At 44.0% G+C, this 22,516-nt stretch overlaps 1 protein-coding gene and 1 pseudogene across 2 annotated transcripts in view; both read left to right on the forward strand.

Moving 5' to 3' along the window:
* Positions 1 to 15,805, forward strand: part of TMEM217B (transmembrane protein 217B) — a 40,447-nt gene extending 24,642 nt beyond the window's left edge. Inside the window, exon 2 of one of the 2 annotated variants that reach the window (XM_015069798.3) lies at positions 15,002 to 15,805. In XM_015069798.3, the coding sequence (XP_014925284.1) occupies positions 15,020 to 15,583 (564 nt within the window). In that variant the 5' untranslated portion in view covers positions 15,002 to 15,019 and the 3' untranslated portion in view covers positions 15,584 to 15,805. The remainder of the gene's footprint in view (positions 1 to 15,001) is intronic. The other variant, XM_053222869.1, reaches the window with a different exon arrangement.
* On the forward strand, positions 8,840 to 10,482 carry LOC106972791 (cytochrome b-c1 complex subunit Rieske, mitochondrial-like; annotated as a pseudogene).
* Positions 15,806 to 22,516: the final 6,711 nt, after the last annotated feature.

Raw genomic sequence — 22,516 nt, forward strand, 5'->3', positions numbered from 1 at the left:
CCCTCTCTCTCTGCCCCTCCCCCACTCTCACTCTGTCTCTTTGTCTCTCAAAAATAAACAAACATTAAAAAAAACTTAAAAAAAAATTGAGGTTATTGAGCGCCTGGCTGGCTCAGTTGCTAGAGCATGCAACTTTTTTTTCGTTTTTTGAGAGAGAGAGTGTGAGCATGGGCAGGGTAGAGAGAGAGAGATAGAAAGAAAGAGAGAGAGAATCCCAAGCAGAATCCACACAGTCATAGTGGAGCCTGATGCAGGGCTTGAACTCACAAACTGTGAGATCATGACCTGAGCTGAAATCAGGATTTAGATGCTTAACCAACTGAGCCACCCAGACACCCTGAGCATGTAACTCTTGATCTCAAGGTCATGAGGTCAAGTCTCGTGTTGGACATAGAGCCTACTTAAAAAAAAAAATGAGGTTGTTTGTTTTTTTATTATGGAGGGGTTTTTGTTTTGTTTTGCTTTGTTTTGTTTTTTTATTACTGAGTTTTAGAAGTTCTTTATATTTTCTGGATACAAGTCCTTTATCATTTTTCTCCAGTTTGTGCCTTGTCTTTTCATTCACTTAGTGTCTTTTAAAGAGCAGAGATTTTCAATTTTTTAACTGAATTGAATTGAATTTGAGAGAGAGAGAGAGAGCAAGCACAAATATGGGGGGGTGCAGAGGGAGAGAGAGAAAGAAAGAGGGAGGGAGGGAGGGAGGGAGGGAGAGAGAGAGAGAGAGGGAGAGAGAGAGGGAATCTCAAACAGGGTCTACACTCAGCATGGAGCCCAGGGCGGGGCTTGATCCCACAACCCTGGGATCATGACCTGAGCCAAAACCAAGATTCTGATGCTCAACTGACTGAGCCACCCAGGTGCCCTAAAGAGCAGAGATTTTTAATTTCAAAGAAGTCCAATTTATCAATTTGTTCCTTTATGGCTCACATTTTTGGTTATCATATATAGGAAATCTTTGCTTCCCTCAGGATCGTAATGGTTTTCTCTTATGTTTTCCTCTAGAAATTTTAGCTTTCACACTTAGATATATAATCTCTCTCTCTCTCTTTTAAAGATTTTATTTTTAAGCAATCTCTACACTCAACGCAGGACTCAAAATTATAACCCTGAGATCTGCAGACTCTACCAACTGAGCCAGCCAGGCGCCCCTATAATCTCTTTTGAGATATATTTTTTTATATATGGCAAGAGATATAGATCAAACTTCCCTTTTTTGCTCCTGGATGTCTAATTGTTCTAATACTAATTGTTGAATAGGTTGTCCTCTCTCTACTGAATTGACTTTATATATACACACACACCTATTTCTGGACCCTATTTTATTCCATTCATCTATTTGTCTATCTTTATGCCAATGTCATCCTGCCTTGATTATGGCAGTTTTATAAGTCTTTAAATCACATTCCTCCATCTGTCTTATTTTGCAAAATTGTTTTGGCCGTTCTAGGTCCTTGGCATTTCCATGAACTTAGAATCAGCCTAAAATTTTTATTTTAAAAAATGCCTGCTGGGGATTTGATTGGGATTACATTAAATCTATACATCAAATTGGGGAGAACTTACATCTTAATAATATTGAGTCTTCTAACCCCTGAGAACAGTATCTCTCTTCATTCACTTTTCTTTAATTTCTCTCAGCAATGCTTTGTGGTTTCAACGCACGAGGCTTTCACATCTTTTGTTAGATTTATCTCTAAGAATTGTGTATATTTCATGCTGTTGTAAATGGTATTATTTCTTAAATTTCATTTCCGGTTGCTCGTGGTTAGGATATAAAAATAATTTTTTTGCCTATTGATTTTTTTTATCCTGCAACACTGTTAAACTCACGTATTAGGTAAAGTAATGTTTTTGTGGATCTTCTGTATACTCGATCATATGGTCTGCAAATAATGACAGTTTTACTTCTCCCTCTTCTTTTTTAAATTTTTTTTTAACGTTTATTTATTTTTGGGACAGAGAGAGACAGAGCATGAACGGGGGAGGGGCAGAGAGAGAGGGAGACACAGAATCGGAAGCAGGCTCCAGGCTCCGAGCCATCAGCCCAGAGCCCGACGCGGGGCTCGAACTCGCGGACCGTGAGATCGTGACCTGAGCTGAAGTCGGACGCTTAACCGACTGCGCCACCCAGGTGCCCCTACTTCTCCCTCTTCTTGCCTTACAGGGCTGGCTAGCACTTCCAGGGCAATGTTGAGTAGAAGCAGAGACGGGACGTTATTTTCTTTAAGATTTTATTTTTTAAGTAATCTCTACACCAGACATGAGGCTTGAACCCACAACCCTGAGATCAAGAGTTGCATGTTCCACCAACTGAGCCAGCCAGGCACCCTGAGAAAGGACATTATTGTCTTGTTCCTGATTTTAGAGGGAAAGCACTCAGTCTTTCTCTGTTAATAATGGTGTTAGTTGGAGATTCTTCATAGATGTCCTATATCATGTTGAGGAAGTTCCCTTCTATTCCAGGTTTGCTTAGGTTTTTTTAAAATCAGTAACAAACGCTTCATGTTGTCAAATGTTTCTTTCTACATGACATGATCATATGGTCTTTATTTTTTAGATTGTTAATATGGTAAATTACTTTCATATTATTTTCAAACATTAAGCCAAACATGATATTCCTGGAATAAACTCTACTTCGTCATGGTGTATCACCTTTTTTATATACTGTGGGATTAGATTTGTTCAATTTTGTTTAGAATTTTTGCATCTATGTTCATAGGAGATGTTTGTAGTTTTCTTATAACGTCTTCATCAGGTTTTGATATTAGAATAATACTTGCTTCATAGAAAGAAGTATTTCTTCCTTTTCAATTTTCCTTAAGAGTTTATGTACACTGGTATTTATTTCTTTCTTAAATGTTTGGTGGGATTCAGCAATGAAGTTATCTGGACCTAGAATTTTCTTTTTCTTTCTTTCTTTCTTTCCTTCTTTCTTTTAGAGAGAGGGTGCAAATGAGCAAGGGGCAGCGAGAGAGGGAAAGAGAGAAAATCCCATGAGGGGCAGAGAGAAAGAGAGAGAGAAAGAGAGAGAGAGAAGCGGGGCTCACCCAAAGCAGGGCTCCACCAAAGTGGGGCTCAAGCTCACCTGACGCAGGGCTCAAACTCATGAACTGTGAGATCATGACCTGAGCTGAAGTCAGATGCTTAACCAACTGAACCACCCAGGTTACCCAGGACCTGAAATTTTCTTTGTGGGAATTATTAAACTACAAATTCAACTAAAAGAAAAACAAACAAACAAAAAAAACAGATATAGGACTACTGAGGTTATCTATTTCTTCTTGAGTAAGCCTTAGTAGTTTGTGTCTTTTAAGAAATTTGTCTCTTTTATCTAAACTGTAAAGTTTATTACCATAAAGCTATTCACAATATCCCCTTATTATCCTTGTAACATCTGTAGAATGTGTAGTGAGGTCATTGATCTCATTCCTGATATTGTTAATCTGTGTTTTCTCTCTTTTTCTTTTTCTGATCAGCCCGACTAGACATTTTTAAGTTTTTAATAAAATCAGCTTTTGGTTTCATTGATTTTTTCTCTTCTTTTTCCTGTCTTATGTCCCATTGATTTCCACTCTGATCTTTATTATTTTCTTTCTTCTACTTTGAGTTTAATTTGTTCCTCTTACTATATCTTCTTAAGGTAGAAGCTGAGGTCATTGATTGAAGACCATATGGTTTTCTTTTTTTTTTTTTTTAAGATTTAAAGTTTACTTATTTATTTTGAGAGAGAGAGAAAGTGTGTGTGTGTGTGTGTGTGTGTGCGCGCACTGGAGGGGCAGGGAGAGAGGAGAAAGAATCTCAAGCAAGCCCTGCATTGTCTGCACAGAACCTGACACAGGGCTAAATCCCACAAACCATGAGATCATGACCTGAGCCAAAATCAAGTCGGACACTCAACCGACTGAGCTACCCAGGTGCCCCAACTTTACTTATTTTCTAATATAGCCACTTAGTACTATAAAGTTTCCCCTAAGTGCTACTTGAATGGCTTCATACAAATTTTGATATGTTGTGTTTCACTTTTAATCAGTTAAAAACACTCTCTAATATCCTTTTGATTTTTTCTTTGATCTATGGGTTATTTATAAATGTGCTACTTTGTTTCAATACTTGGGGATTTTCCAGAAAGCTTTCCGTTATTAATTTCTAACTTATTTCAGTATAATTAGAGAACATAAATTTATATGAATCATTTTAAATTTATTGAAAATAGTTTTATGGTCCAGAATATGTTATATCTTGATATATGTTCCATGTGCTTTTGGAAAGAATATTTATTCTGCTATTGTTGGGTGCACTGTTCTCCAAACGTCAAGTAGATCAAGTTGGTTGATAGTATTATTCAAATCTTTTAATATATTTTCTGATTTTCTGTCTACTTGTTCTATCAATTACTGAAAGTGATGCATTGAAATCTCTGATTATAATTGTGGATTTGTCCATTTCTCTTTATAATTCTACCAGTTTTTGCTTCATGTATCTTGAAATTCTATTAGTGGGTACATAAATGTTTAGAATTGTTATATCCTTCTGATGAATTGACCCTTTTATCATTATGAAATGACTTTCTTTATCCCTGAGATTACTCTTTGCCCTGAAGTTTTCTTTACTTGATATTAATGCAGCCACTCTAATATTCTTTTAATTTGTGTTGACATGGTATATCTTTTCCCATCTTTTTATTTTTAGTCAATTTATGTCTTTACGTATGAAGTATGTTTATTATAGGAAGTAACTAGTTGGGTCTTCCTTTTTTAAAAAAAAATTTTGGGGGGCGCTTGGTGGCTCAATCGGTTGAGTGTCTGACTTCAGCTCAGGTCACGATCTCACGGTCTGTGAGTTTGAGGCCCGTGTCGGGCTCTGTGCTGACAGCTCAGGGCCTGGAACCTGCTTTAGATTCCGTGTCTCCCTCTCTCTCTGCTCCTCCCCTGCTCACACTCTCTCTCAAAAATAAATAAACATTTTTTTTAATTTTTTTAAATATTTATTTATTTTTGAGAGAGAGACAGAATGTGAGCAGGGAGCAGGCAGAGAGAGAGAGAGGGAGACACAGAATCTGAAGCAGGTCTCAGGCCCTGAGTTGTCAGCACAGAGCCCGACGTGGGGCTTGAACTCACAAACCGTGAGATCATGACCTGAGCTGAAGTCAGCTGCTTAATAGACTGAGCCACCCAGGTGCCCCCCACCAAAAAAATTTTTTTTAATTTTTTTAAGTAAACTCTACCCTCAACATAAGGCTTGGACTCACGGCCCTGCAATCAAGAGTTGCATGTTCTAGTGAGTGAACCAGCCAGGTGTTCCTGTGTCTTCCTTTTTTATCCAATCTAACAACTTCTGCTTTTTTGTTGGAGTATGTAGATCATTTACATTTAGTAGCCATCTTGTTATTTGTTTTCTATTCATCACACCTTTTCTCTTTTCTTTTTCCTCTTTTTTTTTAACCTCCTTTTGGATTAATTTGATATTTCTATGGTTTCATTTTGTCTCCTTTGCCAACTTATTATAGATATGTAATTCTTTGTTGTGTATTTTAGTGGCTGTTTTAGAGTTTATGGTATACAGCTTTAACTTAGCACAACTCCTTCAGGTGATATTATGCTACTTCACATGTAGTATAAGAATCTTATAACAGTATACTTCCAATTTTCCTCTCCTATTTGTGCTATTGTTACCATACATTTGACTTTTATAAACCTCCTCATATATTGTTATTATCTTTCCTTAAATTATCTTTCAAAGAGCTTTAAATAACAAGAAAAATATCTTTTTTTTATTTTTATATTTGCCTATGTTGTTACCATTCCCAGGGTTATTTGTTCCTTTGTATAGATCCAGATTTCTACTGGGTATCATTTTTCTTCTGCCAGAAGGACTTCCTTTAACATTTCTTGTAGTGCAGGTCTGCTGATGATTAATCCTTTCAGCTTTTTTTATGTCTGAAAAAGATTATTTCACTTTCATTTTTAAAAATTTAAATCATGTAAAAATTTTAAATTATAGTGAAATACACATAACATAAAATTTGCCATCATAACCATTTGTTAAAAGTTTATTTATTTAGAGGTTCCTGGGTGGCTCAATCAGTTGAGCATCCAACTTCAGCTTAGGTCATCATCTCATGGTTCATGGGTTCGAGACCCACATCAGGCTCATTGCTGTCGGCCAGAGCCCACTTCGAATCCTCTGTTCTCCTCTCTCCTTCTCCCCCACTCAAGCTCTCTCTCTCTCTCTCTCTCAAAAGTAAAAAAACATTTTTTGAAATGTTTATTTATTTATCTTGATAGAGAAAGAAATGCACGCACACAAGTGGGGGGTGGGGGCAGGCAGATAGAGAGGGAGAGAAAGAGAATCCCAAGCAGGGTCCACACCATCAGCACAGAGACTGATGTGGGGCTTGAACTCATGAACTGTGAGATCATGACCTGAGCTGAAATCAAGAGTCAAATGTTAAACCAACTGAGCCACCCAGGCACCTCCCATCATAACCATTTTTAAGTGCCGAGTTTAATAACGTTAAGTACATTCACATTGTTGTACAACAGATCTCCAGCACTCTTTTTATCTTGCAAAACGGAAACTCTATAACCATTAAACAACAGCTCCTCGGCCTCTCCCCTCGCCCCCTGGCAACCAACATTCTGTTTTCTGTCTCTATGAATTGACGACTCTAGCTATCTCATGTAAATGGAATAAAAAAGCCTTTGTCTTTTTTTTTGAGTGGTTAATTTCACTTAGTATACCATCCTCAAGGTTCACCCATGTTGTAGCATGGATCAAAATTTTCTTCCTTTTTAAGGCTGAGTAATATCCCACTGTATGTGTATACATGTTGTTTATCCAGCTCTCTTCCCCCCACCCCCCAACAGAGCATTCAGTTCCTTCCTAATGCAGGAGTGTCCCTAAGACAGAAACATATAATTGTCCTCACTCACAGTTCCAAAGCCGTGGCTCAGAGATTTTGGCTGGGACAGGAGAGAAGTAAGCCATAAAACAGATTGTTCACAATCTCTTCCCAAAGGAACTGGATTCATTTCCAATAGAGCATAGAGAAGTTCAAACCTAAAGACATTCTTTAAAACAGTGAAGGTTGGGGGCACCTGGGTGGCTCCGTCGGTTAAGCGTCCGACTTTGGCTCAGGTCATGATCTCACAGTCTGTGAGTTCGAGCTCCGCGTCGGGCTCTGTGCTGACAGCTCAGAGCCTGGAGCCTGCTTTGGATTCTGTGCCTCCCTCTCTCTCTGCCACTCCCTGCTCACACTCTGTCTCTCTCTCAAAAGTAAACATTAAAAAAACAATTTAAAAAAACCCCAAAAAAACAGTGAAGTTTGTGGCAAAAGGCAATTGATAGATGTGTAGCTCCAATGAAGATAGAGGCTAAACTTTAGGCCAGCTAGTTTTCAGGAGAGAACCGGAGAAAGAAATAACTAGGAGGGGACACCTGGGTGGGTCAGTTGGTTAAACGTCCGATGTTTGATTTCAGCTCAGGTCATTATCTCAGTTCATGAGATAAGCCCTGCATTGGGCTCAGGCTCTGTGCTGACAGCTGGAGCCTGCTTAGGACTCTCTCTGCCCCTCCCCCTTCACTGTGCACGCATGCATGTGTGTGTGTGTGTGTGTGTGTGTGTGTGTGTGTGTGTGTGAGAGAGAGAGAGAGAGACAGAGAGAGAGCACGCTCTCTCTCTGTCTCTCTCAAAATAAATGAATAAACTTTAAAAAATAAAACAAGCAACCCAATTAGAAAAAAAAAAAGAAAGAAAGAAAGAACTAAGAGAAACCCTCCTAGGGTCAGAAAAAATATCAAACACCGGCTTCTTTTCCCCCCCCACACACACCCTCAAACACTGACTTCTGAAACTATTCCTTCAAAGGAGCCCAAATTTTATTGGATTAGTCTGTAGAGCAATTTATGCCCTAGGGCATTATTGAAAACAATAGAGCAATCAGCCAGAGATTAGTGAATTTTAACAACTAAGGCATGGTTGGAGAAAGAGGAAAGACAGCACTTCCAAAACCATTGTCATCCTAGAGTGACTGTGGGCATACCCTAAGCTGCACCTCCCTGACAAACAATATCAGAAGCTTCACACTGTGGGATATTGGGGTGCAGGGGAGAATACAGTTTACCAAAGTAATCCAGCCAGTCACTAAACAAGTAAACAAGCAAATAACAAGCCTAGGGGAGGGGTGGGGTATCCCATTACCCAGAGTTGCTACAGCATAGTGTCTACAATGTCCACTTTCCACCATGTCTTACACTGCACACAAAAATAAAGTCAAAATGGATGAAAGACCTAAATGTGAGACAGGAAACCATCAAAACCCAAGAGAAGAAAACAGGCAACCACCTCTTTGACCTCAGCCGCAGCAATTTCTTGCTCAACACGTCTCTGAAGGCAAGGGAAGTAAAAGCAAAAGTGAACTATTGGGACCTCATCAATATAAACAACTTCTGCACTGCAAAGAAACAACAAAACTGGGGGTGCCTGGGTGGTTCAGTCAGTTAAGCGTCTGACTTCGGTTCAGGTCATGATCTCGCGGTCTGTGAGTTCGAGCCCCGCGTCGGGCTCTGCTGTCAGTCCAGAGCCTGGAGCCTGCTTCAGATTCTGTCTCCCTCTCTCTCTGACCCTCCCCGTTCATGCTCTGTCTCTCACTGCCTCAAAAATAAATAAAACGTTAAAAAAAATTAAAAAAGAAACAACAAAACTAAAAGGCAGCCAACGGAATGAGAGAAAATAATTTGCAAATGATCTATCGTACAAAGGGTTAGTATCCAAAATCTATAAAGAATTTACCAAACTCGCCTGCGACCGACCGGCTCGGCGTTCGGAGCAGCGGTCGCCATGTTGTCGGTGGCCGCCCGTTCGGGCCTGTTCGCGCCTCCTATGGGCCACGTCCCGCGGGGTGGCGAGCACGTTGCGGCCTCTGGTGCAGGCTTCGGTGCCCGCCACCCTGGAGCCGCCAGTGCCGGACATGAGGCGGCCCTTCCTGTGCCAGGAGTCGCCTCCGTGGGCCTCAATGTCCCTGCTTCTGTCCGTTATCCCCACACAGACATCAGAGTGCCTGACTTGTCTGACTATCGACGCACCGAAGTGTTAGATGGTACAAAGTCTTCAAAAGAGAGCAGTGAGGCTAGAAAAGGTTTCTCCTATTTGATAACCGCAACGAGTATAGGTGTCGCATATGCTGTCAAGAATGTCGTCTCCCAGTTTGTTTCCAGCATGAGGGCTTCTGCTCACGTGTTGGCCGTGTCGAAAATCGAAATCAAGCTCTCCGATATTCCAGAAGGCAAGAACGTGGCTTCCCAATGGAGAGGAAAACCGCTGTTTGTGCGTCATAGAACCAGGAAGGAAATTGAGCAGGAAGCCGCAGTTGAAGTGTCCCAGTTGGGGGACCCGCAGCATGATTTAGATCGAGTAAAGAAGAACCTGAACAGGTTATCCTGTTAGGTGTTTGCGTTCATCTTGGTTGTGTACCCATTGCAAATGCAGGAGATTTTGGTGGTTATTACTGCCCTTGCCATGGGTCACACTATGATGCTTCTGGCGGGATCAGGAAGGGGCCTGCACCTCTCAGTCTTGAAGTTCCCTCATATGGGTTCACCAGTGATGACATGGTGATTGTTGGTTAGAGATCTGGACTCAAGTCCAAGGCTCCTTTCAGTCGTCTTGTCACCTCAGAAGACCTACGAGCAAGCCTTCTATACTTAAGTGAGTTGATTTGAAATATTTAAGAATTGCTAATAATGTATTTGCAAACATTAACATGAAGTAAATTGGGGCGCCTGGGTGGCTCAGTCGGTTAAGCATCCGACTTTGGCTCAGGTCATGATCTCGAAGTCCGTGAGTTCGAGCCCCGCGTCGGGCTCTGTGCCCACAGCTCAGAGCCTGGAGCCCGTTTCAGATTCTGTGTCTCCCTCTCTCTCTCTGCCCCTCCCCCATTCATGCTCTGCCTCTCTCTGTCTCGAAAATAAATAAACGTTAAGAAAAAAAATTTAACGTGAAGTACATTGAATTTAACGTTCAATGCTTTCAAGCGTTCACCTAATAAAGCCACTGTTAAACATTAAAAATAATAATAATAATTTACCAAACTCAATATCTGAGAAACAAATAATCCAGTAAAGAAATGGGCAGAAGACATAAATAGACACTTTTCCAAAGAAGACTTCCAGATGGCCAACAGACATGTGAAACTACGCTCCACGTCCATCATCATCAGGGAAATACAAATCAAAACCACACTGAGATGCCACCTCACACCGGTCAGAGTGGCTAATATTAACAAGTCAGGAAACAACAGATGTTGGCGAAGATGTGGAGAAACGGGAACCTTCTCATACTGTTTGTAGGAGTGCAAACTGGTGCAGCTGCTTTGGAAAACAGTGTGGAGGTTCCTCAAAAAATTAAAAATAGAACTACCCTATGACCTAGCAATAGCACTACTAGGAATTTATCCAAGGGATACAGGAGTGCTGATTCATAGGGGCACAGGTACCCCGATGTTTATAGCAGTACTTTCAACAATAGCCAAATTTATTTGTGTCTCCCTCTCTCTCTGCCCCTACCCTGCTTACTCTCTCTCTCTCTCTCTCTCTCTCTCTGTCTCTCAAAAATAAACATTAAACATATATATAGTTAAAGAACTAAAGGAAACAGTGATAAAAGGAGTAAAGGAAAATATGATGGCAATGTCACATCAAACACAGAATATCAATAAATATGAATAAAAGAGAAATAAGTTATAAAAAAAAAAAGAACTGAATGGAAATTCTAAAGCTGACAAGTCCAATAACTGAAGTGAAAAAAATCACTAGAGAGGTTCAGCAGATTTTAACTGGCAGAAGAAAAAAAAATTAATGAGCTTGAAGATAGATGCTAGAGATTATGCAATCTGAAGAACTGAGAGGAAAAATGTGAAGAAAAATAAACAGAGCCTCAGAGAAACATGAGAAGCATACTAACGAGAAGCAACGTATGCATAGTGGGGGTATTAGAAGGAGAGAAGAGAGGGAAAAGAACAGAAAAAAATATCTGAAGAAATAATGCCTGAAAACTTCCAAAATTTATTGGAAAACACTAACGTACACATCTGGGAAGCTCAAAAAATTCCAATTAGAATAAATTCAAAGAGATCCATAGACCCTTCATAGTAAATGCTCAAGTCAAAGACAAGAAGAAAATCTTTTTTTTTTTTTTAATGTTTATTTTTGAGAGAGAGAGAATGAGCTGGGGAGGGGCAGAGAGAGAGGACGACAGAGGATCCAGGATCCAAAGCAGGCTCTGTGCTGACAGGAGAAAGCCCCATGTGGGGCTTGAATTCCCAAACCATGAGATCATGACTTGAGCCAAAGTCAGATGCTCAACTGACTGAGCCACCCAGGCACCCCAAGAAGAAAATCTTGAAAACAACAAGAGAAGAATGACTCAACACTAATAAGGAATCTCAAGATTAACAGCTGATTTCTTAGCAGAAACAATGGAGGCCAACTGGTGGTGATAATGTATTCAGAATACACCCCCTTCTAAACACTATTAACCAAGAATCCTGTATCCAGCAACGCTGTATTTCAGAAACACTCAGATTCTTTCTGAGTTCCAGGTTGATGGAGGTGACTTCATAACAGACATATCTATTTGGATATCCCAGGGGAGCTCAAACCCACCATTTCCCAAGCTGTTCTCTTCATCTTTCCCACCCCCATTCTAAGTGTGCTTCCCACCTCAGTGAATGGGCCACCCTTGACCCCGGTGCTAATCCCAGACTCCTCCCACAGCCCCAGACCCCAAATGCAACCCCCTAACACCTCATGTTGCCTTGCTTCACCATTGCCTTTAAACCTGTCAACTTCTCTGCCTGCCTCTACTCTTGCCTCCTTTCTGACCCACGGTCCGCATACCAGCAAGAAAGGTTTTTCTTTTTTTTTTAATATTTATTTATTTGTTGGGAGGTGCAAGCAGGGGGAGGGTGTGTGCAGAGAGAGGGGGACAGAGGATCTGAAGCAGGCTCTGCACTGACAGGCTGATAGCAGTGAGCACGATGTGGGCCTCAAACCCATGAACCACGAGATCATGACCTGAGCCAAAGTCAGATGCTCAACTGACTGAGCCACCCAGGTGCCCCAAGAAATGTTTTTCTAAAATGCAAATCAGATCAACACACACACACACACACACACACACACACACACTCACTCACACACGCATCCTTAAGGCCCTTCCGAGTCTCCTTCATTGCCTTCCAGAGAAACTTGGACGTGGCAGGTAAGTCCTCTCCTTTTCTGACCCTACCATCTCCTGTAACCTACCTCTCTACTCAAGCCACATCAGACTTGCTATTTCCCAAATGGTTTTTGCCTGTCATGCCTACCTGGATCTTGTCCACTTTGCCAGAGGCGAAGTCCCTCCCTTTTCCATCCAGTTATTGGCCATATCCTCTAAGACACAAGTTCCACGATTGCCTCCTTCAGAAAGCCTCCCCTGGAGCACCTGGGTGGCTCAGTCGGTTAAGCTTCCGACTTCGGCTCAGGTCACGATGGTTCATGGGTTTTAGTCCCTCATGAGGCTTGCTGTTGCCAGCACAGAGCCCTCTTCAGATCCTCTGTCCCCTCTCTCTCCACCCCTCCCCCACTTGTGCTCTCAAAAAAAATTAAAAAAAAAAGAAGAAAGAAAGCCTCCCCTGATTTTCATTCTGGATTAGATCTTTTTTTTTTTTAAGTTTATTTTAATTGCAGTTAATTATAACTGCAGTTAAATATAACACCCTGTGTTATATTTGTTTCTGGTGTACAATAGAGTGATTCTGGATTAGATCTTGCTACATGTTGAGGACGTTGGAGCACCTCCTCTGTGGCATTCATCACAACGCATCGTAAGTTTTCCTTAAAAACATCAAAAACATTTTATTCACATTTTGTTCTGTTTTTGTCTAGCTTCCTCACTAGAATGTTTACCTGTGCCAAGCTCAGTATCCAGCACATGGTTAATGCTCAGTACGTGTTTGCTGAGTGAATGGTGAATGACTAAAATGGGCCAGAGGAACAGGACAGGAGGCAGAAAGGGAAGTCAGGCAGTTTTTATGGTGACCGTGGACAGCGTTAAAGGCTAAGCCCAAGGCTGGGGCAGCACGGACAAAGAACCAAGGGGATTTACAAAGACAAGCCTTGAAATCTGCAAAACAGTCTTAAACCAAGGGAAGACACCTGTGTGGCTTGGGGTCTTCTTTTTGAATGACGCAGGAGAGTACCCCTCTGGAAGCTGTTCTGTGGGCAGGGACAATGGGAGGTTTGCTTGGGGGGGGGGGGGGGCAGGGAAGGATCAGCCCAGTTCTCCACCAGGCAGCACAAAGCTTCTCCCACCCTACCTGGGAAACTGCTGGGGGGCCTGGAGTGCGGCAAGAGGTTTGTATACCAAGGACTAAACTCTGGAGACACACGGAGTTGGGAGGATAGTGGGGAATAAGGTACAAGAATATTTGGGATGAACTTGAAAAACATCATGCTAGGGTTGCCTGTGTGGCTCAGTCGGCTAAGAGTCCGACTTCGGCTCAAGCCACGATCTCACGGTTCGTGAGTTTGAGCCCTGCGTCAGGCTCTGTGCGGACAACTCCAAGCTCGGAGCCTGGAGCGGCTTTGGATTCTGTCTCTGTCTCTCTGCCCCTCCCCCACTTGCACACTGTCTGTCTCTCTCAAATATAAACATTTAAAAAACTAATTAAAGGGGCGCCTGGGTGGCGCAGTCGGTTAAGCGTCCGACTTCAGCCGGGTCACGATCTCGCGGTCCGTGAGTTTGAGCCCCGCGTCGGGCTCTGGGCTGATGGCTCAGAGCCTGGAGCCTGTTTCCGATTCTGTGTCTCCCTCTCTCTCTGCCCCTCCCCCGTTCATGCTCTGTCTCTCTCTGTCCCAAAAATAAATAAAAAACGTTGAAAAAAAAATTAAAAAAAAAAAACTAATTAAAGGGGTGCCTGGGTGGCTCAGTCGGTTGGGTGTCCGACTTCAGCTCAGGTCATGATCTCGGGGTTTGTGAGTTTGAGCCCCGCATGGGGCTCTGTGGCTGACAGCTCGGAGCCTGGAGCCTGCTTCAGATTCTGTGTCTCTCCCTCTCTCCACCCCTCCCATGCTCATGCTCTGTTTCTCTGTCTCTCAATAATAAATAAACATTAAAAAAAAATTAAAATGTTAAAAATAATTAATTAATTAATTAATTTTAAAAAAGAAGCAAAATATGCTAAATGAAATAAGCCGGGCACAAAAGCGTATGATTGCACTTCTATGAGGTGCCTGGAGTAGTCATAATTCACAGAGACAGAAAGTAGATTGGTGGTTAGCAGGGGCTGAGGGTAGGGGAATCGGGAGTTAGCATTTTCTACGTACAAGACTTTTTCTTGGGGAATATATAAAAGCCTGAAGAGGGATGGTGGTGATGGTCGCACAACAATGTGAATGTACTTAATGCCATTGAACTGCACACCTGCAAAGGGCTAAAGTGGTAAAAATTATGTTATGTATATTTCACTACAATAGAACAATTGCACTGACCAAACAAACAAAAGCAAAAAAAAAAATCAGGGGTCACTCCAGGCCCCCATTCCAGGAGCCATGCCAGTTTTCTGACTCCACAGAAACAAATATCCCAGAGAAGAGCCCAGAGCTGCCTTCATCATCATTCCAGATACAGGAGCCTCCTAATTCCCACAAGCCTGGCACTGACAGGAGTGTGCTTTTGGCCCCCTTCAAGCATAGCTGCCTCTGAAACAGCAGAGCTGTGAGCTATCCCAGGGGTATCCTGGGCCAACGACGCCCTCAATTCCCAGTGACTTGGTCTCCTGTAGCTAGTCACGTCAGAGCAGGGGCCAGACGCCCATGTTCCTTGACCTCTGGCCCGTTGCCTATCCATATACCAATTTTACTCTTGGCTCCCTCCCATTTACATCCGGGGGCTCAAGGAATTTGTCTAGGGTTAGCTCTACCACCGTATCATTTATCTCCATTTTTTTTTCCCCTGCAGCAGGTGCTGTGATAAAACATGCATAAAATGAACAACAAGACGCTCTCCCTCGTGGTGGGCATCTTCTCTCTCCTTAACACCTTCCAGTTCCTCATCTTTGAGTTGAACCACACTACGTACTTTGGCTACGAGGACAAAGTCAGTATCTACACGGACACAAAATCTGAGCTGGTATCTTGGGTCATGATCCACAGGAGGAGCATCAACGTCGTCTCATCCACCATCACCCTCGTGTTCAGCGTGTTGCTTCTCTATTGCATCCGCGTGAACAACTACGTGGGGCTGCTGTGCTATGCCCTGTGGATCATCGCGTATGAGCTCATCAGTGTCTCCGTGATCGTGATCGTCAACAGCATCATCAAAGATGAGTTCAAGGAGGTGATGTACCTCCACCTGATCTTCCAAATCTCCCGTATGCTCCTGCACTACTTCTCTCTGCCTTTTGTCACCAAGTATACCTACGTCCTTTACAAGGACCCCAAGATTTCAGTTAAAATAGGCCGCCACAGGCACTCTTCCATCAGTACTGTCGATTCGTGGCCGCCTGTCGGGCTGAGAACCTTGTACCGCAAGTTAAACTGAACTGTGCCAGGAAGGAGAGAAATAAATAAACAGTGCTCCCCAGCGATAGCTCCCCCTTTTCCCTGCTTGCCTTCTGTTGCTTCTGCTTACCTTTTCAGGGTCCTTGAGTTTTATGCACCTAAGAGTATTCTTGGGGGAGGGACGTTTGCATGGATCAATTATTGTGCATGTGTGTATTTGTGACTTGTTTTAGCCTTTAATTATATTCTGCCTTTGTTCTTACTTAGCCGTCTCGGTATATGCCGTTACTTCTCATGGTCCCCTCCTCCCTGCGTGTCCCTAGTTTCTAATTTTTCTCTTGCAGATTGTCTCACCCATGCCTGGTTCTGCTGAGGTTTTTTTTTGTTTTTTTGTTTTGTTTTGTTTTGAGTAGTGCTTATCCTGTAGAACTTTCTGTGCCGATGGAAATGTTCTATATCTGCGCTGTCCGCTAGTCACAAAGTTACTAAACACTGGGAACGTGGCTATTTCAACCCAGGGATCAATTAAAAAATTTTTTTTTTCCCATTTTAAGTAATTTCAACTTCAATAGCCACACGTGGCTGGCGCCTGGCTACCATACTGGAGAGCACAATAATCCGAACCCTCATTTTTCTCCTGCATATAATCGTAGAAAGAATCCCTTTCCGGGGCGCCTGGGTGACTCAGTCGGTTAAGTGTCTGACTTCAGCTCAGGTCATGATTTCACACTCTATGAGTTCAAGCCCCATGTCGGGCTCTGTGCTGACAGCTCAGAGCCTGGAGCCTGCTTCAGATTCTGTGTCTCCCCCTCTCTCTGCCCCTCCCCTGCTCATGCTCTGTCTCTCTCTGTCTCAAAAGTAAAAATAAAAACATTAAAAAAATTAAAAAAAAAAAAAAGAATCCCTTTCCAGCTTCATGCATCACTCTGCTTTTCTCTTACTTTTCAGAAAGAAATTCCTCGTGTTGGGCCATACATGGCAAGAAGAATCCTCATTTTTAAAAGCTCCAGGATTTTTTCATTTTAAGCACTATTGACATTTTGGACAGAATAATTCTATCCTGTAGGGGCTGTTCTATGCATTGGTGGATGTTTAGCATCTGTGACCTCTACCCATTAGATGCCAGGAGCATCCCCCCTATCCTTGTGACAACCAAAAATATCTCTAGACATTGACAAATGTTCCCTGGGGAGCAAAATCGCCCCCCCCCCCCCCCGTTGAGAACCACTATCTTATTTTATATTTTTTTCAAGTTTATCTTTTTGGGTAATCTCTACAGCTAACATGGGGCTTGAACCCGAAACCCCAAGATCAAGAGTCCCACACTCTTCTAACTGAGCCAGCCAGGTGTCCTGAGAACCACTGTTTTACAATACACCCCAGCGTTGAGAGCTGCTATGTCACTACTATTAACTCTCTTTTACTGAGAGCCCTTTACATTCACTGCCTGGTGTACCTTTAACGCTAACGCTCCCATTTTATGGTTTGATGAAACTGAGACTCGGGGTGCTTAAGGGATGTGATCAAGGTCACACAGTGGCTAAAGCTGGATTTGAATCTAGATCATCTGACCGTATACACAATGTCCTACTTGGTTCCCTGAAGCAGTCTTATCTTCACCAAGATAAAAAAGAGGGACCTCCTTTTAGAGCATTTGCTTTTCGTTCAAAAAAATGTTGGGAGTGAGGAGTACCTGGGTAGCTCAGTTGGTTAAGCGTCCAACTTTTGATTTCAGCTCAGGTCATGACTTCACAGTTCTGAGATCAAGCCCCAAGTAGGGCTCTGCACTGACGATGCTGAGCCTACTAGGGATTCTCTCTCTCCCCCTCTCAGCCCCTCTCTCACTTGCAATCTCTTTCTCTCAAAATAAATAAATAAACATTGAGAAAAATGTTGTAAGTGAAATCAAGGGACACTTTTTTTTTTTGAGAGGGCACAAGTGGGGGGTGGGGCAGAGAGAGAGAGAGAGAGAGAGAGAAGGGGGCTACCGGAGGAGGGGGTTCTTGTTTACCTGAAGTGGGACTCGAACTCACAAACTGTGAGATCATGACCTGAGCTGAAGTCAGATGCTGAACGACTGAGCCACCCAGCGCCCAAGGGACACATTTATTTTAACCACACTCCTCCAAACCAGGAGCATAACGACAGTAGCCCACTTTTACCAAACACTTAATAAATGCCTGGTGCTACTGGGAGAACTCATTAAATTCTTCCCACCACCCTACCCCGTCACAGACTTGGATCCAAACCAGTTCCCAAAATGTCCACCAGATGGCAGTCAGTCATCAGCTTTTGCTTCGCGCTGTTCGCCTTCCCAGCCAGTCCTCTAAGGGTGGATGATGAGGGATTTGGGGAGCCTCAACCTGATAACTGAGGACTAACAGTGTGCATCCCCGCCCTAGTCTCACAAAGCACGTCTTGACTGGTACCAGATAATAAAAAATAAAACATGGGCTGACAACAGGCTCTAATCCCCCCTTCCCAGCTGGGGTGGCGGTGGGGAGGTTGGGAGACCCGCGACGGTGTGCAGAAGAGGTGGAGAGGGAAGCCAAGTTCCAAGAATCAGCTCAACTCAGAGTTACCTGGTGCAGGAAAGCTTAAGATGCTCAGATACAAGGCTGTGCGCCCCTCCACACCAGGACTCCTCGGAAGCGCCGTTCTGTCGCCTCCCGCTTCCCCCGTCCCAGCTTCCCATTCTCTCTAGAACCCCCTCCACTCCACCGAGTCTGTTCCTGTTAAGGTGGTCTCCACACTGCCCAGTTCTGAGCTCAGCCTTCTCTTGCTAGACCTCTCCATGGCTTTTGACAAACTGATACCTCCCGGACCTGCAAACAGCTTTTTCTCACCAGGACCATCACTCTCCACTCACCACCTGCCTCACTGGCCTTCATCTCCCTGACCTTCAAACATTGGAAATGCTTCCTGTCATCCTTCTGATTTCCTTTCTCACCATTGTCCTCCCTCCCTCTGCTCCAGCCACACTGGCCTCCTTGCAGTTCCTCCTACACACCCAGCACGCTCTAGCCTCAGGGCCTTTGCACCCCTTGTTCCTTCAGTCTGGAATGTTCTCGCTCCAGGTATCCAATAGTTTCCTCTCTTGTTTCTTTCAGGTGTCTGCTCTAAAGTCATCAGAGGTGCTTTCCCTACTGACCTAGGAACCCAGCCCCTCCCCACTCCCTCCCTCTGTAACCCACTTACCCTGGTTTATTTTTTCCATAACACATCACCTGACTTACTATAGTTACCTCCACTGCCCCCCAAAATATGAGCGCCATATTTTCTTCATCGCTGTTTTCCCAACACCTAGAACGACACCTGGCGCATAGCATGTGCTCCACAAATATTTGTGAAATGGGGGCACCTGGGGGACTCAGTCGGTTAAGCATCCGACTCTTGATTTCAGCTCAGGTCGTGATCTCACGGTCGTGGGATCGAACCCCACATCAGGCTCTGCACTAGGCATGGAGACTGCTTAAGATTCTCCCTCTCTCTCCCTCTCTCCCTCCACACCCCCTCCCTTGTGCGCGCGCACACTCTCTCTCACTCTAAAAAAGCATTGTGAATGAGTGGACACAGACCCTCAGCAGCATGGAATGAGCAACTCTTGCCAGCTTCCCCCCTGGTGGTTATAGCAGGCAGGCCAGTGAGGAGCAAATTCTTATGCCCTTCAGCCTGCTCTTCCTTCTCCTTTCTTCTCTCACTCCCTTCTGGAGTCTGCAGATAGTTGCAGGTGGGAAATACTCACAAGGGATATGATTTCAGCTTCCTTGTCCCTCTCCTTCTTCCCTCTTTTCCTTTGCACCAGCTGCTGATCCTAGAAACACCACCCCATCTTCCAGCTCACCTCACCAAGCCCACCACAAGCCTTTTGAACGGTGCAGGTGTCCCTGGGAAGGGTATATTCTGAGAGCTGTCACCATCACCTCCTTATCTCCCCTCGGCCCCCGCCCCCATGAAGATCTCTGGCCTTCCATCCCCCACTGCTTCACTAGGTTTGCTGAGTGCCTACTGCTGTAGCAGGCCCTGAGCTAGGAACTGGGGAATCCCCTAGAAAGTAAGATACAGCCCACATTTCAAGAGGCTGACAGCCTCGGGAGGGCTGAGTCACCCAGGGCCATTTGGATCCATAAGATGGGTGCTGAGGGAAGCACTGGGGGGGACCGTCGGACGAGGCCTAATTCTTGGAGACTGGAGAATCAGGGAAGTCTTCCTGGAGGAGGAGACATTTAAGCCGCAGCTGGAAGAGAGCCCTGAGAAGGGAGGGGAGGAAAAGGAAAGGTGGCAGCCTGAGAAGGTGCAGACACCCTGGGATAGTAGAGCTACCCCAGGGTGAGGAAGCTACTCTGTGTGGGAGATGATGGTGTCAGGAGGAAGCAAGCAGACATGAACTTCCCCAGAGAGAAGAGGGTCTCCCCTTTTCCCACGGCCTCTGCTGGCTGCTCCCAGAAGGCGTTTGCTCTTAAGTACACAACCACTGAATATTTCTGAGCACCATTCCCACCTCATTGCTGTCACCTATAACTCCAAGTTTCCCCTAGCGGCCATGTCCTACAGACTTCATTCTGCGTCCACTTCTCCCCATCTGTTTCGAGATGTGTCAGTGTTTCCATCTGTTTGACTTCTTTTTTCCCCAGGATCTAGGTTTCCATTTCGTTTGCCTCCTTTCCCCTAGAACTGCCCACATTGATTGCTACTGTCCTCCGCCTTCAAAGCTCTTTTTTCCCTTTCTTTGGTCTCTCCTGACAACCAGTCTCTACGTATCGTCTGATGCTTTGCTGTTTTTTCCAACTCATTTGCCCACCGGACAAGAGGTTAATGAAGGCCTCTGAGAGCCAGGCCCTGACTCTCAAGACAGCCTTTCCCGTGGGTGAGCGGCTCGGCGAAACTCGCCTCAGCTTCCTTTCTCTTCTCTTCCATCCCCTCACCAGTTGTTAGTAAAATAACTTGTTTAAATCCTTAAATTGGGGCACCTGGGGGCGCCTGGGTGGCTCAGTATTTGAGAGTCCGACTTCAGCTCAGGTCATGATCTCACGGTTCGTGAGTTCGAGCCCCACGTCGGGCTCTGTGCTGACAGCTCGGAGCCTGGAGCCTGCTTCGGAGTCTGTGTCTCCCTCTCTGCCCCTCCCTCACTTATGCTCTCTCTCTCTCTCTCTTTCTCAAAAATAAATAGACATTAAAAAAATAAAAAATTGGGGCACCTCGCTGGCTCAGTTGGAAGACCATGCAATTCTTGCTCTCAGGGTTGTGAGTTCAAGCCCCATGTAGAATACAGAGATCACTTAAATAAATGAAACTTTTAAAAAATGCTTACTTTCTTATTTTCGTAAGCGAATTATGATTTTCTTCCCTGGGAAATAGTTTTCACAAATGCCTTCTGTGTATGTGTTTGTGTGTGTGATTGTGTGTGTTTGTGTATCTGTGTTTGTGTATGTGAATGTTCGTGTGTGTTTGTGTATGTTGTGTTTCTGTGTGTGTGTATTTATGTATCTGTATTTGTAATGTGTGGTCTTCATGTTTGTGAACATGTAACGGCTGAGTCAAACAATTATTTGCTGGTGGTCAAAAATAACTTGCATATTGGGGCTCCTGGGTGGCTCAGTTGGTTAAGCATCCAACTTCGACTCAGGGCATGATCTCACGGTTCATGGGTTCAAGCCCTGCATCAGGCTCTGTGCTGACAGCTCGGAGCGTGTAGCCTGCTTCAGATTCTGTGTCTCCCTCTCTCTGCTCCTCCCCCACCCATGCTCTATCTCTCTCTGTCTCTCAAAAATAAATAAACATTAAAAAATAATAATAAATAATAATAAAAAAATAACTTACATGTTAAAGATATAAAAAGGTCAAAGAAATGCCCAGGCTTTATGCTCTTCTAAAATTTGCTTCTGACTCTTACCAACACTGCCTTTCCTCTTCAGAAATACATCCCCAAAGGGGCAATACTAGAGGGCATCTTGTTTAAAAGATGTTTGGGGGCACCTAGTTGGCTCAGTCAGTGGAGCATGAGACTCTTGACCTTAGGTTTGTGAGTTCGAGCCCCACATTGGGTGTAGAGATTACTTCATAATAAAATCTTTAGGGATGCCTGGGTGGCTCAGTTGGTTGAGCATCTGACTCTTGATTTTGGCTCAGGTCATGATCCCAGGGTCCTGGGATCGAGCCCCTTGTCGGGTTCCATGTTGAGCATGGAACCTGCTTAAGATTCTCTCTCTTTCCCTGCCCCTCTGCCCCACTCTCTCTCTCTCTCTCTCAAATAAAAGAATAAATAAGACAAAATCTTTAAACAAATAAACACAATCTTAAAATAAAATAAAAATAGGATACTTGGTTTTTCTCTTGCCCCAACAGCATGACACTGACAAGACATAGTCTATGAATGATGCGGAGAATGAAACTTGAGCAGTCCTGCTTCTCAGAGTTTTAGGGGAACAGATGATCCTTTTCAGAGGGATTGGGAGGAAGCAATTATAAAAACTGCCCAAGCAACTAGAAAGCCTCTCAATTCTGAAAGTAACCTTTGCAGCTCCAAAGCTTCCCTAGCTCTTTGCCTCTTCCTCTGCCCAGGCTGAGCTCCCGCCAGCCACCCTGAACTCGGCCCCACCCCACCTGCTCTACCCTCTGACCCAGGGATAGCTTGCGTTTTCTGGACGAACTGAGGCGATTTTTTCTAGCATTGTGTCACCCTTGTACAGTCACCACCCTCTTGGGGCGCCCGGCTGGCTCAGTCGGTAGACCATGCAACTCTTCTTTTCTTTTTAATGTTTCTTTATTTTTGAGAGAGAGTGCATGAGCAGGGGAGGGGCAGACAGAGAGGGGGACAGAGGAGCCGAAGCAGGCTCTGTGCGGAGAGTAGAAAACCCGATGCGGGGCTCAAACTCACGAATTGTGAGATCGTTACCTGAGCCGAAGTTGGACGCTTGCCCAAGCCTCCCAGGTGCCCCAGAGCATGCAACTCTTAATCTCAGGTTCCTGTGCT

This window comes from Acinonyx jubatus, chromosome B2 (assembly GCF_027475565.1).
Source record: "Acinonyx jubatus isolate Ajub_Pintada_27869175 chromosome B2, VMU_Ajub_asm_v1.0, whole genome shotgun sequence".
NCBI classification, from domain to species: Eukaryota; Metazoa; Chordata; class Mammalia; order Carnivora; family Felidae; genus Acinonyx; species Acinonyx jubatus.